The 17,189-nt window shown below is 35.0% G+C and overlaps 1 protein-coding gene across 5 annotated transcripts in view; it reads right to left on the bottom strand.

Annotated features, from left to right (window-relative positions):
- RPS6KC1 (ribosomal protein S6 kinase C1) overlaps positions 1-17,189 on the bottom strand; it is a 141,619-nt gene that overhangs the window by 61,418 nt on the left and 63,012 nt on the right. For 4 of the 5 annotated variants that reach the window (XM_010992111.3, XM_031438588.2, XM_064477179.1 and 1 more), the window contains one exon: positions 5,564-5,679. In XM_010992111.3, coding sequence (XP_010990413.3) covers positions 5,564-5,679 — 116 coding nt within the window. Of the gene's footprint in view, positions 1-5,563; positions 5,680-15,255; positions 15,757-17,189 lie in introns of those variants that run through there. The other variant, XM_031438589.2, reaches the window with a different exon arrangement.

Below are 17,189 nucleotides of genomic sequence, written 5' to 3'. Positions count from 1 at the left end.
TGTTTAAATAGGGTAGAATCCTTATAGATCTATTCCTTTTTTCATATGGCAAAAGGAAACATAAATCCACAGAATTTTAAGAACAGAAAGAGAGAGAGATCAAGTCCAACATTCTTTTTTTTTTTTTTTTTCAGATAAGAAAACTGAAAAGCAGCAGGGTTAAGCAATTTGTCTAAGATGACAAAACTAGATAATAGACAAAAGGGGATTACATCTTATTTATAAAATAATGTAACATTGTTTAGGGAAACTTCAGCCATTGCTAAGGGGGCAGGGGGTGGGGGGAATACAGTATATTTCTAGGCAACACGGCTGATTTCCTTAATAAAAGTAAAATTTTCACTTAACTACTATAGCAGAAGTTGCCTAGAGAAGCAAGGAGTCCAAAACTAAATACAAGAGGGTGAGGAGGGAGGAGAGGCAAGAATATATAATAATCTTAACAACCTTCAAAACCCAAGATGGCAAGTACATATCACTCAACACTCAAACCCATGGCAGACATCTCTGTTAATCCCACACTCTGAGTCACAGTATGGTGCTCCAGGCAGCCCCTACCACTGGACTAGTTAGCAAACTAGTAAAACCTATTTACCATTCCTGCCCTACATTCTCTAAATGGCTAAGTGAAGCTTACCTTTGTTTATGTTTTGGGGGTTTTTTTAGGTTGTTGCTTATCCTGCTCAGTCCTTTTCATTTCATATTATTTCCTTTTCTAAATGAGATCTACCTCCGTTCTTACCAAATCTGCTAGTGAGGTACTTTTCCAACTTTAACGTGTATGCACATCACTCACGGACCTTGTGAAAATGGAGATTTGGATTCAGTCAGCCTGTGGTAGAGCCCAAGATTCTGCATTTCCGAGAAGCTACCAGGTTCACCTGTGCTGCTGGTCCACCAACAACTTCTGGAGCAGCGTTAGCTACTCATCATTAAATAACCTGAGAGTAAGTCAGCATTATTTGGGAGGGAATTAGCAATCAAGGACAAAAGGAACGTACTACAAAGAATGTAACAAGAACCCACACAATGAACCCTGAAAACTAACTACACTAGTTTCTGAACTGGGCTTCATCTATAGATTTTTGGGTTTGCAGAGACTTTCATTGGCAACCTACTAATCCTCAATACTCAGTTTCCTAAATAAGTCTTTCTTAGATCACATTTCAAGCATGCCTCTCAAATGCAGTCCCATTACTGATTTGGAATGCTCCTGACTGCCAGCTCTGCTTCGTCCATGTCCCACTAAGGGTCACACAATATTCATTTTAAAGTATTTTCTAAAGAAGAATTGCGAAATACCAAAACACGAGCAAACAAAATGCTTAACATAAAAATGTTTTTGATGTTATAGCAACTATACTCAAAAATCTACCAAATATTCAGGAAAGGCACATATTCTATATACAGTTGTCCCTCAGCACACATAGGGGATTGGTTCCAGGATCCCCATGAATACCAAAATTCATGGATGCTCAAGTCCCTTATATAACATGGTGTAGTATTTACATATAAACTACACACATTCTCCCATATACTTCAAATCATCTCTAAATTACTTATAATACCTAATGTGATGTAAATGCTATGTAAATCATTGCCTACAGGCAGCAAATTCAAATTTTGTTTTTTGGAACTTTCTGGAATTTTTTTCCCCAAAATATTTTCAATCTGCAGTTGGTTTAATCAACAAATGTCGAACCCACAGGTACAGAGGGCCAACTGTATTTTCATTCACACCCTGTAACTGCATGATAAGAAATTATTCATATGATAGAAACTATACAATCTTTTATGTTCTAAATTTAGATCATTTACTGTCTTTATCTAAATTTGATCTTGAGCTTTAAATTCCTAGAGGTAAAAGTAGCAAAAAAGCTATTCCAAATCTTTTCTAGGGAAATCCCTTTAATATTAACTTTTAAATCATTCAAAGTCATCTACAATTAAAAAAAAAAAAAGGAAACGAAATCCATCTACGAAATCCATCTCCTTCACTTAAAATTACACCCTTACTTCAAACAAGGCTCATTTCCTTTTTTTCTGAAATTTGCTCGTTAAGTTTCCTTGGAGTCTTTTAGTAATGAAGCAATGAAGAAAAGAAAGAATAGGAGAGTGTTTTTGCTCCTTTCTGTCTTTTTTTGAAAAGGATATTATCATCAATGACTGGGAAACTCGGAACTGTTATATTTGCCACATGAGTCTCAAATAAAGTCAACAAAGCAAAAGCTTGAAGCATCACAGAAAAAAAACTCAGCTAAAGTTAGCCATGACCTAGACCCCACCAAAGGGAAAAACAGTAATCAACAAAAAATTCCAAAACCAAAAAGGAGGATTCCTTTATTTTCTTAATCAACCAGGCTAGAAAGAAATATCTGCACACATATTCAAGAGAGAAAAAATATCTGCTCTGCACAGAATTTAAGATTTGTTAAAAATCATTTATATCAATCCTCTTGTTGGGTTGGTTGAAACTGTGGCCCAAAGACAGTTAAAGAAGAGAAATAATGAACTTACCGAGCTAATCAAGAACCTCTAGAAGACATTTAAGTTAAATTATAAATTAAAAAAATAAGCGTGTCTCTGACCTAAATAAGGGTCAGGCTTAATAGAGTCAAATACAAAAGTGAAAATAAAAAGCAAATGCTTACCCTAAAAGAAAAACATCTTGCTCTAACAAGAAAAACTCTCTGTAACCTCCTTGCCTAAGAACTGAAAAAAATCTTAGCATATCAAACCTGATTCACAAGGTACTGCTTTTTACCCTTCCTGATACAAGTTCCCATTATTCTACACGGCTCTTACAATTCTAACTTTTGTTTCCTCAATTATGTACATATTTTGGGTCCTCGATTATGTTTTAGTATTTGCAAGAGCAGAGACTGTGTCATATCTTTTGTATAACTCCAATGCATGTCTAGTTTGATGTTGTATACACACAGAGTCTTAATAGATGCTTACTGAATTTATACATAATCTAATACAATCAACTTTCCTATAGCAGGTCTCTTTTGCTTTATTTTCATTAGCAGCTAAACTGGAAGGGAAGTTCTGGCTGATACACTTCATGGTTCCTTTCTCCAAGTCTAATGTTATACAGCAGGCTTGGTAAACCTATTTGCCTAATAGGTTATTGCTCCATAGAAGTGATTATGGGGAACTACAATAGGGGATGCATAAACAGGGACTTTGAATAAGTAAGTGTAAGTAGAATGTTCAAAGTTAACACTAATAGAAAAGAATAGTGCTAATTTTGACTCCCTAAAACTTGTAGAATACAGTTGACTTTTCCTTGAACAACACTGGGGTTAGTCGTGGCAATCCTCCCCACAGCTGAAAATTTAAATATAACTTATAGTCAGTCCTCTGTATCCACAGTTCCTCCTGCATCCATGGATTCAACCAACTTCGAACGGTGGAGTGTTGCAGTATTTACTATTGAAAAAAACCCACCTGTAAGTAGACCCACAAAGTTGAAATCCATGTTGTTCAAGGATCAACTGTATATATACATAAGATGGACTGACTAAAAAAAGTGAGTTCACAGAGGCACATTCTATTTAATACTTTTATCAATGTCTCCAAAAATGGATAGAGAACATACACACAAGGATTGCACATAGGGCAGGTTGACATTCCACAGAAAACTGAACTCAAAGTAATCTTTAGATAAATATCCATTTAAAAACGATAACATGCAATCCTGCCATGTACGAAAACATGGATGGACCTAGAGGTATCATGCTAAGTAAAATACATCAGATAGAGAAAGACAAATATAGTGTGATTTTACTTATATGTGGAATCTAAAAAAACAAAACAATAAACATAACAAAACAGAAACAGACTCACAGATACAGAGAACAAACTGGTGGTTGCCAGAGCAGAGTGGGTGAGGGAAGAGTGAGGTAGGTGAAGGAGATGAGAGGTACAAACGTCCACTTATAAAGTAAACAGGTCAGCACAGTACTATTGAATACACTCAACCGTACTGTAATAACTTTATATGGTAACAGATGGTAACTAGACTTATCACGATCATCATTCTGTATAAAAATACTGAAACTAATATAATTATTGCAAGTCAATTACATGTCAATAAAAATTAATTTTTTAATTTTAAAAATTAAAAAGATAAAATTCAATAGTGAAGATTAAAGGAAATAATATAATTAAAACAACAATCACAGAAAACAGGAAAAGATTAGCAAACGGAATACAGAGGATCACAATAATTAGCAATCTGAAAATGAGTCAGCAGATATCTTATTTAAACACATTCATTATGTTAGAACAAGTAACAAAAGTCTATTACTTTCAAGTTGGAATATATTATTTTGTTCTAAAAAGAATGGCCAAATACTTAACAATGAAAATTCTTACTAATAAGTATTGTTTTGAAAACAGTATGCTTTAAAAGGTCAGAGAAAATGAAAAGGGCCCAGAAAATCAGAAAAAAAAAGTTTTAATAGTCCAATGAAATCAAGATTAAATAATAAGCTGTTTTTAAACTAGAAAATTGAGAATTTGAGAATTTTTTAATTTTCAAAAAGTATAAAAAGCATTTAAAAATGTGGGGAAAAGTATATAAAGCAATATATGAAGGGAGATGAAAAATAGGGCTAAAACTTACTAAGTTCGTCTTAAAAGCTTACTAAGCTAGTCTTAACAGCTTGGTTTATAGGCTGGTCTTTTTAAAGGTAGGCACCTGACTGTATATACGTGTGTATGTGCACATCCACATAAATGAGTGATTTTTTTAAAACTCATTTAATTCTAACAACAACTTAGTGAGGAATTACTATTATCCTCATTATTCAGATGTAGAAGCTAAGAGGTGGTATTAAGTATCTTGTCCAATCTTCATCCCTTCATGTGACAGAGTTGAGTTATGAACAAGTTTGCCTGCCTCTTAGATCAATTCAGAAAATGAATACCTTCCCCTTTCTCTAGAAGATATGATTCTTAAGTTGCATCAGAAAAAAAACCCTTATTTTAATACAAAGAAAAAAATAAGTTTCTTCCAGAAATGTGCCAAATCCAGACAGATAAAACATAAAAACAGTAATAAACCATGATGTATCTAAATTTTAAAACATTCACCTGCTTTCTAGAAAGTACAAGACTAGGGGTAGCCCCAAATAACACCCCTGATAGAATTATGCCTTTATAATTCTAGGTGATCTATATCTGCTACTTGTGGGACTTATGTTTAAATGATTACTTTTGAATCAATAAAATTGTATAGGAATGGTAGAAGGATCATAATTCAACTTTTAAAAATTCAAATAAAATTCAGTATAAATTACTGTCATTCTATACACAGGGACTTTCAGGGTGGAGTAAGGAACAAAGGGATGAGAAAGAGAAGGAGAAAATGAGTCCCACTTTATTCCACTCTTGGTGGTTTGTTTTAATGCTTTTTTTCCATCAATAACTGGTAAGAACATTATTGATAAAATTCCAAAGACCAAAATTCTCAAGCATTCTAGTTAAAAATAAAACCAAGAGATAAAACAGCAAAAGTAGCTGAAGAAAATACAAAATGAAACATAGGGCATACCTGAGATACATCATCAAGTTGAGGTTTTACATAAAGGCTACAGAGACTCTCTGCTCGCATGAGATACTCTGCAGTTCTTCTCTTCACAGCTTCTCGACGGGTAGGGCTTGACTCTCCTAAAAAGAGAAAAAGAAAGTCAGGACATGTGAAAAATAAGTAAACTTTCTTTTATCCAATCTGAAGATTAACTTCCTTTTACCCAATTTACCACATGTTCACATTTCTAACTGAAAAGAAGAGAGATCAAAATTGCAACAGACATCAAATTTATTAATTATCAGCAAGGTAGAAATATTCTCCCCATGAATTTCATTTATCTAAATTCTGAAACTCTCCTATTTAAATATGTATAGAGAACTTGATGTATTTTATAGGAGGAGTCAGTATATAAAGAATGTAATGTAAAAAGCTCTGCAGACAAAAGACTAGCCTAGTCCAGACAGTATGCAGTCATCCAACTCAATAAATAGGACTAGACACAAGAGATGTTTAATAAAAGCTGTGACATAGATGTGATATGCTGTAAAAGTACCAACAAACTAGAGAATGAAATTATTTAGGGTAACTCTAAATTCACTGTAACTGATTTTTGTAAGCGTCATGGTTTTCTCATTAACAACAAATTGTCCATACTACCCAAAGCAATCTACAGATTTAGTCTATCAAATTACCCAGGACAATTTTCACAGAACTAGAACAAATAATCCTAACACTTATATGGAATCACAAAAACCCCAGAATTGCCAAAGCAATACTGAAGAAAAAGAATGAAGCTGGAAGAATAACCCTCCCAGACTTCAGACAATACTACAAAGCTATAGTAATCAAAACAGCATGGTACTGGCACAAAAATAGATATACGGATAAATGGAACAGAATAGAGCCCAGAAATAAACCCACATATCTACAGTCAGTTAATCTCTGACAAAGGAGGAAAGAATACACAATGGAAAAATGCCTTTTTGGCAAGTGGTGTTGGGAAAGCAGGTCAGCTACATGTACATCAGTGAAGTTAAAACACTCCCTCACACCATACACAAAAATAAATTCAAAATGGCTTAAAGACTTAAATGTAAGACAAGACACTTATATACCTTCTAGAAGAAAATATAGGCAAAACATTCTCCAACATAAATCTGGGGCAGTCTCCCAAGGCAACAGAATTAAGAGCAAAAATAACAAATGGGACCTAATTAAGCTTATAAGCTTTTGCACAGCAAAGGAAACTGCAAACAAAACAAAAGACAACCTATCAAATGGGAGAAATATTTCCGAACAATGTGACTGACAAGGGCTTAATTTCCAGAATATACAAACAGCTCATACAACTCAATAACAAACAAAAACAAAAACCAAACCAAACAAAAAATCAAAAATGGGTAGACGACCTAAACAGACATTTCTCCAATGAAGACTTACAAATGGTCAACAGGCACATGAAAAGATGCTCGGTGTCACTAATTTATCAGAGAAACACAAATCAAACCTACAGTGAGGTATCACCTCACATGAGTCAGAATGGCCATCATTAAAAAGTCCACAAACAAATGCTGGAAAGGGTATGGAGAAAAAGGAACCCTCCTACACTGTTGGTGGGAGTATAATTTGGTGCAGCCTCTATGGAATACAGTATTTAGATTCCTTAGAAAACTAAAAACAGATTTACCATATGATCCTGCAACTCTAATCCTGGGCACATATCCAAAGGGAACTTTAATTTGAAAAGACACATGCACCCCAATGTTCACAGCAGCACTATTTACAATAGCCAAGACATGGAAGCAACCTAACTGTCCACTGACAGGTGACTGGATAAAGAAGATGTGGTAAATGTATACAGTGGAATACTATTCAGCCATAAAAAAGAATAAAATAATGCCATTTGCAGCAACATGGATGGACCTAGAGATTATCATGCTAAGTAAAGTAAGCCAGAAAGAGAAAGACAAATACCATATCACTTATATGTAGAATCTTAAAAAAATGACACAAATGAACTTATTTAAAAAATAGAGGCAGACTAATAGAAATCAAACTTACAGTTACTAAGGGGAAAACAGAAAAGGGATAAATTAGGAGTTTGGGATTTGCAGATAATTACTATACATAAAATAGATAAGCAACAAAAAGTCCTACTGTATAGCACAGGGAACTATATTCAATATCTTGTAGTAACCTATAATAAAAAAGAATATGAAAAAGAATGTATGTATACCTGAATCACTATGCTGTACACCAGAGACTAACACAACACTATATCCACTATACTTCCATTAAAAAAACCCCACAACAACAAATTGTCACTCATCTTACAACTGAAAACAAGAATGAGATTTAAAGCTTTGTAATATACAATTATGTGAATGTGAACAAGTCATTTACCCTGTCTAGCTCTCAGTTTCCCTAAGGAAACAGTATTCAAAGTGTCCTCCAAAGAACTCAAGACCTCAAAGAGATGGTCCATTCCTGGGATCTCTGTTCTCCAGAATGGGATGATCCTACGCTTTTATCCATTTTACATACCACCTATGATATAACATTTAACTTGAAGAAAGGATTCCACGGCTGAAGGTCATAAAGTTTGAAAACCACTGTACTATATGATGCCTAAGGTTCCCTTCATGCATAATATTCTATACTACTCATAACTCATTTTTATCAAAGCACTTAATACACAGCACTGTTGTTATAATTCACCCTATGTATCTTCCGAACGAAGTTAACCAAAAAGCAAGCATCACACAGTGGAAAGTATTACTGGATTACATTCCAGAAACCCTGGTGATCTGAATTCTGGCTCTGTCGCTCATTAGTCATGTGACCAATAATAAGTCTTCTTGACTCTCTGAACCTCTTCCTCATTCTCTAAAATGGAAATATATACCCCAGATGACTATGGAGACTAAAGGAGACAACATAAATAAAAGGTACTACAACAGAGCCAGTAATATAGAAAGCAATGAATTGTAAAGGTTTTCAGTCTTGGTTTTTCTCACACAAAATAATGATATCTGGTTTGCTGAATCTGAAGTGAACTGAATTACAGCAAAGAGGTATTTTTCCCCAAAAGACTACAGGTGGAAAAACCTCTTATTTCTTCCTAGAACAATACTTTCTATTTTTTCTGGGAAATGCCCCTTTCTCCTCCCTTCCTACCCCTCCACCTCTCCCCCCACCACTACCAACCCTTAACGACATGGTTTAAATGAAAGCTGCTATCTGATTTCAGATCTCAGTGCCTCCAGTCACTACTAGCTAGCCAGGGATGAGCCTCCCAGTCACAGCAGGGCCAATCATAGAAGCCCACCCTCTTGGCCACAGTTGGAGAAGGGAGAAATCGGCCCAACACAAACTGGGCCAATCAGTCCTTCTCTGTTATTGCCGCTGGAAATAAGAGGAGTGGGAACTGCCAGCAGCCATAGTTTCTGCCAAAGCACAAAAAGCCAATCGGCAAGACAGAACTCGACAGAGAGAAACAAATATAAGAGACAAAAAGAAGAAATCCTAATGTGACCGGGGCCCCTGATTTCAGCTGAACCTACAATCCTGCCACTCTTTGTCCAAGGTACTGGGTTTTGTCACGTGCAAACCAGAGAAAACCAAAAGAAAACAGATCTCTAAGAAAAACCTCAACAAATTTTGCTAAATACCTTTCCTTTCACAGCTTTTACCTTACAATTCCATCTCTTCTCTCCTTTATGAGTAGGAATTCACAAATATAACTGGTCTTGGTGGGAGGTGGGGAATCTCTATTGCTTTTTAACTGTGGAACAATCTATATTTATTAACTCTCCAACTCCTCAAACCTCTAATAACATATCAGTATGCTTCCTGCGTCTGTCCTTAAAATTTACTTCATTTCTAAACCCAAGGTTTTTATTTTTACTTGGTTGAAAATGGATATAATCTGTGAAAATCGCCTAAGTAACTATAACATATTTTGAAGATAAAGATGTCCCACATAAATAATAAACACTATCTCTACATATTACAAGTCCTTAGTTTTGAGCATATTGCTCATGAACTCTAACTCCCAGCCCCATCATCATTAGCTCTTCTCATCCTGTGTTGTACCTTTCAAGTCCTAATTTAACTCTCCATTTAGAATTGTTGGTTCATCTTAGGCTCAATTTTAATAGAAACTATGGCAATTAAATTTTTTTTAATTCAGTGTAATTAAGCTTTTAATAAAACTTCAAAATTTTCTTTAGTTAAAAAAAATCAACTTGCCTCCTAAAATAATTTGAAATTCAAAACTGTCACGATTACAAAATACCTAATTAAAACTAGAGTTAAAGCCATATTTTGTAATCAAATCACTGCTTCTTAAACTTTTAATATTTCTGTCGCTTTCTAGGCAGTCACCATAGTAACAGAGAAACAAGAACCGGAAGCCAGCAGTTGAAATGGACTCCCACTGATGATAGTGGTTCCGCTTCCATGGAAACAACAAGGAAGCGATGGAAATACTGGAAGTCTTTTTAAATGTAACCTTAAATATACATACTATGACTCCTTCCTTATCAGCCCCTTAAAAGTAGGTCACAAGCACTGCTGATCAATAGCAGGAGCCAAGGATGAAAACCACCTCTTACAGATTTCTGCTGCTGGGCACCTACTGAGGCTTGTGCGTACCAGAAAGAAAAGATTAATCTATCGATTTCTGGAATAATTCTAAGTAATCAGACTATTTTTTAATGTGACTTTAAACGATTTTACTTGATCAAAAAATGTAATTGACTCTAACCTACTTAATTTCTTAATCTTCATTTTAAGACACACACGCAGCATACAATGATTATTTTTCAAGGAAAACTAGGTTGTCTGGAATTTAACTTTTAATCCCGCACTAGGTTGTATGGCTATTATTTCTTCAGAAATGTATCTAGGTAGACACTTAATAAATGCTTTCAAAAATGGATGCATACCTTACATTCTACCAAAAGATAAACAAATAACTTCAATAAGTTCTCTACATTTTTGTTAATCATTCCTATGAAACAAAAATTTCCACTGTGCACTGGCATTCAAAAGAGAAAAACTGCTTCCATTATTTAGTAACTTTTGTGTCAAAAAGTTCTGGTATACCATAAAAGATGTCTTATGTATATGGTGTCAACCTGTATGTTTCTACTCTGCCTCAGATCAAGAGAGAGGATAGAAACAGGGTGATTACATGGCATGATCCATGAAAGAAGAGAGTGTAGTTGAATAGAAAAGAGGAGAAATGCCAAAGTTGTCACTGAAAATGTTAGAAACCCTGGACTGCCTATCCTGCGTTTCTCAGAACACCAACTCTGACTTAATTTACCACGAGAAGTTTTTATAGAAGGCACAGTCTATACATAATAAAATCGTGAAACTCTGACTTACCCAAGAACCCATCACCACTTGGCACTCCTTCATTACATTAGAATTCATTTATGTATTACTTTCCTTTCATAACTAAGGAAATTGAGGCTCAGGGACCTGAAATGCCTTTCTCAGTTACAAAGTTACTGTAAGAGCCTAAACCTAAACGTTTTATGCTACCACACTTCAGGTAATTGACTTCGAATTAGATTATTCTACTGCTACTTCCTAGGACAAGAAAAATATAAAGCACAGGACAAGCACAAGCGAGTATGGGGACAAAGATGAGGAGAAAACAAACATAAGGGGTTGAGGCAACAGCCTATCTGACAACACAGAGTAGAATCAGAGGGAAGGAAAGAGGCAGAAGAAGAGAGACAAGCGCACAGGAAAATGGAACCTTTGAGGAGTTAAATTTCACACCATGTAAAAGAGAACAGGCTTTTCTGAGAAAAACTGGTCTCACAAACATCCTTGTTACCCAAGGATTTCTTTGGAAAACAAAGGTCTTTTCTCATTTACTCATTTTTTTAAAAAAAGGCATTTTTATTCACAGAAATAATGAAAATCAGTTTCACAAACTAGAGTACAAAGTCATTCTTCCAATTGTTAGTCTACCCTTAGTTACTAAAAAGAATATAGCTCATGCCTCATCACTGATTCAACAAAAGAAAAGCAATGCCAGCAGAAGACCTGGCCACGTCAGACCTTCTGACAGTTATTTATACATCTGCACTTTATGGGAAATTTTAAGGGATTTCAAAGAGTATTTTGACTGTACTTGATTGTCACCATATGCACAAAATTTAATCCCCACATAAGATTCTACTTAGTCCCATGTTACTTTTTTCTCTCTCCTCTTCTACTCCACAAATACTCTCCAATAGGCCCTATGCCACTATACTCTCATTCAAGCATGCTCGCTTTTCATTCAGATTGATCACATTAGAAAGAACATCCAAATCAACCTGAGTTTGCTGGAATAAGTTTTCGTTGGTGCTTCTTTTTTGTTTTGTTTTTTTTTTTTTAAACAACTTCAGTCATAGAAAGGAATATGTCTGTTTGAGATGGCCTTGGTGATTATAGCTTTGTTTAAGTGCTGATTTATTATAGTTAATGGGTGTTTTGTTCTTTTCAGGTAAAGCCTACCATTTCTGACTTCTGCTAAGTGTTCTGACAACAAAAGGTAACCTTGAGAAGAACCGTGATTTATGGTTCCACACACCACCCACAAATCTGGAGCCATCAGCCTTTCCATGAATAACACGAACCTGGTCAGTCAGGGAATCTGCTTCCCGGTTGCATTTAACCAATCCCCTATTTATGTTTTTTTTTCAAAACCAAGTGTTCTGTGAGCCCCAGAAGTTCAAAGAGTAACCAAAGAATAGTAAAAGCAAAAGCCATAATAATATTCATGCCGACGCATTGCCTGAATTATAATTGCTTTCAATGTTGTTTAGTAGTTTTTCTGCTGTCAAAAAAAAAGAGAAAAGAAAAGAAAAGAAACAAATTGGCCCAAAATGGAGCCACCTGTGCTGAGCCCATGCCACCAAACTAAGACTTAACACCTAATCTAATTGCCGTTTCAACCTTCCCCAGGAAAGGAATCTTAACCAGTCGGTCTGAAATTTCCTGTTCAGCACCAAGGAGATAAATAACCAGCCTAATAAAAAACCCTTTTGTCTCCCAAAGGAAGGTGATCTTGCTGAAAATAATCCTTATTTTTATTTATGACCTCCTTTCCCCACCCTCTCGCTGCCTTTAAAAGCCTTTCCTTTTCTGGAGCTCCTTTCTACTTGCTAGACAGGATGCTGCCCAATTCATGAATCAATTAATAAAGCCAATTCGATCTTCAAATTTACTTGAATTTTGTTTTTTAACACTGCTATCAGTAATACTGAGTGAAAACTAACAACACATCATTAGATCATAGAACGTTAAATGCCTACAAAGACAGCCTTCTCTTAGATTCAACTATTTATTTCTGCCCCCTAACCTATTTCTGTTTTGCATTTTTAAAGGAGAATATCCAAAAGACCAACCATTCAATTCCTTCAAAACAACATTGCCTGGACAGCCTTCTTTGTGACAATAAACTCTTCTAAGTAAGTAAGTAAGTAAGCAAATAAATAAATAAATAAATAATTTCCTAAATGTTCTTTATGATAATGATGATAATATAATCCCCAAAGTGTTTCTTATGTTCTAATCAAATGGCTTCTAAAAGATTAAGATAAAAAGATTTTAAAGAGCTAGAAATATAATGAAGGAAGAAAGGAATAAAAATTGAAACCAAGGAGCTAAAATTTTGTCTTATGAGATGGAATAAACATAAGATGGAAAATACAGAAATGAAACTCTACACAAACTAGTAAGAGTTTTTTACCTGCCATACTGGTGAATGTGGAAAGTCTCCCAACCCACACAAAGGCTTTTGCTCATTTCTTTCACTGGCTATGAGAGACATCTTATGAGAAGCAGCAAATCTAAAGAAGACTCCAAAAGTTTAACAACTGTTTTCTTGATGTCATGATATGGAACCACATTTTTTTCCCTTTAAGATGATGTAAAGTAATCAACAGAAGTACTGATTATTAGCAGTTAATTCTTCCCAATTCTCTTAAGTTTCATAGACTTATGCACCCCCACCTTAAAAATTAAATTGACTTAGTGTATACTAGAATTAGAACAGACTCCCTCCCATCTTTCTTCAAATTCATTTAACCTGAAGATATACATATCGCCACATTTAAATAATTCAAAGAATGAGTCAAGCAATACGCCAAGTATATCACATGTGAAGCCCATTTCAGGACGACAAAGAAAACGCTTCCAGGCAACTGGCTTTCTTTAAATAAAGCCACCATAGTGAAAAAGTTCTTCATACCACTTATTCCTGTCCCTCCTATCACTTTCAGAAGGAAAGATGCCTAATGGTAACTGAGCATCTATTATGTTCCAGACACACAGTCATCTCAAAGTTTACAGTCATTTCAATGCTGTCATAGAACATTATATACAGAAGATGATTTTTTTAATGTTGTTAAACAAATGAATGGAAAAGTAAATGATTTTGTACCAATATTACATGGTCCAATAACAGTACCTTCATGCCTAGAAATGCTTCAAAATCTCTTTCCATAACTCAGTGCCTCTCTCTAACTTAAATAATAGTCACATAAAACGCATGTCAGAAAATGTGTATAATTATTGTCTATCAACTGTGTAGGTGAAATCCATAAAAAAGGAATATAAAGGAATATAGCACAGAAGTGGCATGGCTGTACTAAAAAGAGAATCTACATTTGGTTTTTTTATGAAAAACTGTCATAACAGTGTCAATGAGGAAAATACAACAGATATTCAAAGTAATTATAAATCATTGTGTAAAATAGAATGAAGTCTATGAACTCTTTTTTTATTGTTTGACAATTACCATTTTGGAAAATGTGTTTCTTAACAGTTTATAAAAGTTGATATGTCTCCACAATGATCTGGTTATTTTTCAGATGAAACACATTCTGAAACCACTAATGGAAATACAGTATATGCTTCTGAGAAAAAGCAGATTTACATTTTTAATACTTTCTAAATGAGAATAAATAAGCTGTACTTCCATGCAATTTACATAAGCTCAATGTTTAATTATTAAGATACAGTTTGAGCTGTAAGTCATATAAAACTATGTTAACTCAACTAATAAAATAATGATTAACTCCTTCCCCAAGTGCCTAACAACATACTAGTACTGAAATAGCAGTAGTTTTTCACTTACGGTATTTTAGCTTTGTTTGGTTTACTTTAAAATACCCATAGATACCTACAATTCTGATCAGAATCAAAGTTTTTTCCAGTAATACAGGGATTAAGCCATCCCTCTCATTTTAATGTTTTTAAACTATGTTGCTATAAAAATGTGATACTGATGACAGAGATCGGCTAATAAAAAAAAAGCCCTTCGAGAATCCTCAGTCCTCATCTATCCCTGCTTTTGCTATAGAGCAGCTGTGCCTCACACAGACTCACATGAATGAAAATATTTAGACGAGAAACCACCCACTTAGTTTATTTTCCATATGACTTTCCTGTAATTATTTTGTAAACTGTTCACACAACAATACATAAAAACATCTGCAAAAACAGGTAATTAATGTGTCAAGCCAAACTAATGCATTTTTTATGGCGTCCATGCTTCGTCAACTGTAATTATAACTCTTTTTTAAGCAAATGATGATGTGTTTGTTGCAATGTGCAAGTGGTTATTTTAGATGCTCTGTTTACTCTTCATACAATCTGAATATAAAACTCCACAGCTACTTTACCCCACATCAGTGCTTTACCTAGCTTTTTGCAGAAGCAGGAAAGTGGTTCTCTTTTCCAGGCTATAATTTCCAGTGAACATTTTTGTCATTAAAACATGAAACTCTCAACAGAAAAGTCGACACCAAAATAGCCAATAATTCAAGAAACATATGCCAGCAAATGATCCATCCAGACTTTCTTCCTCCAGCTGTAACCGTGTGAGAACACAGCACTTTGTGCCAGTCGGCTCCAGTTCGCTGAGCCTCCTGAGGGCATGAGAGGTTTAGAAGGTTCATTATTTTTTTTTGAATGTGTAATATTCATTCCGTCTAGACCACCAAACACATACATTTTCACATGAGACTAACAAATGAAGAATTCAATCCTGCCCAAAGTACACTGCTTCATACTCAAGTTATCCTGCTTGAGTTCTAACTACGTGAAAGATAGTCGTATCATTATTACTATTGTTATTATACACTAACAATATTGCATACAAATCATCATCCTCAGATGGACTTTCTTTAGGCCCAAGGTATGTGATCTCTAAAGTTCTGTTTCCTGAAATCTAAAATTAAGGAAGAAGCACAACCTTACAGTATTTTTTCCAGGGTCCCTTTTCTGTTTAAAAAAGGCAATTTTAAAGGCAATTTTCTAGGGTGATTACCTGTAGCACAGAAAAACTGTGGTAATAAAGAACTCTTAGGAAACAAGGTTTTTCTGTTTATTCTCACAACCAAAATTTTTTAGAGTTAATGTAGAATTAGCCCTTTGAGGTCCAACCTTTTGTAACTATTTTCATACAAATATTTCTAAACTGAGCTACTCCATTCTTCCCCTGGATATCAGCTACCATGACACGCTACAGGTGGCTAATCAGCTTCTAAAATATACAGGTGTCTGCCTATCCCTACCTTGTTCCCAAAAAAGAACATGAGAAAAGTATTAGAGGAAATCAAATGAGTTTTCCAGCTGCCTAGTGTGAGTTTTAGATCAAATGCTAATTCTGAAGAATTTGGGGTTGGGTCTAATCAAAACAGAACAGAGGCTGAGTATCCATGATGTTGGAATAGGAAACACAAGACCGAGACAAGGAAGGGGAACAAGACAGAAGCTTATTTATTAAAGCCAGGAATCAAACTCAGGGTCAGATTAGCAAGAAGTCTCAACACAAGAGTTCCCACTACTTACACAGCTACAAATATAATGTAAGAATGCATATAATTAATTTCAAGTGGCTAAACTGTCAAACTTTGGGGACAAATACACTGATGTCTGTGTGGAGTACTGATACGCCAAAAAGGAGTCATTTTAAACCTGATACTTTCAGAAGCAACATTGACACATACTGGCTATTTACTATACATATTTTAAGATTTCACTTATTTATCGCCTCCTCTAGAAGCCTTCCCAATAAGCCTTCTCCTTCCCCTGGTCAAGTGCCCATTTATATGTATGTCTAGGATCATTTTCATTCAAAAATATTTATAGAGAATTTTCTATGTAGAAGCCACTATGCTAGAGGATACAATGAATGAGAAAATTCCTTGAGTTCAAGGACATTATAAGGAAACAAAGATATATTCATTCAATAAATTGCACAAATAATAATTTCACAGTAAATATGATAAGCTCTTGAAGCAAAACAATGTACAATGATGACAAGGTTCAGGAAATCTATTCTGGTCTGAACAGAGGTAAGGAAAGGCTTCCTTGAAGAACTGTCATTGAAATTGAGACCTGATGAACAAGGGGATACCACCTGAAGAAACAGTAAAACATTCAAACAGAGCACAGCTTATGTGAAGCTAACACAAGAAAAGACCCTGGTAAAAGAAGGCCACTGTGGCTCAAGAAGAGTAAGTGAAGAGGAGTGGTTATGGATGAGCCTGGGGAGGGAGGCAGGAGCCAAATCATTCAAAGCCTTGTAGACCACAGTATCTTTGGATGTTATCCTCCAAGCAAAATGGGT

This window comes from Camelus dromedarius, chromosome 21 (assembly GCF_036321535.1).
Source record: "Camelus dromedarius isolate mCamDro1 chromosome 21, mCamDro1.pat, whole genome shotgun sequence".
Lineage (NCBI taxonomy): Eukaryota > Metazoa > Chordata > Mammalia > Artiodactyla > Camelidae > Camelus > Camelus dromedarius.
Note: the sequence above shows the minus strand (reverse complement) of the source record. Positions and strands in the feature narration are given on the sequence as shown.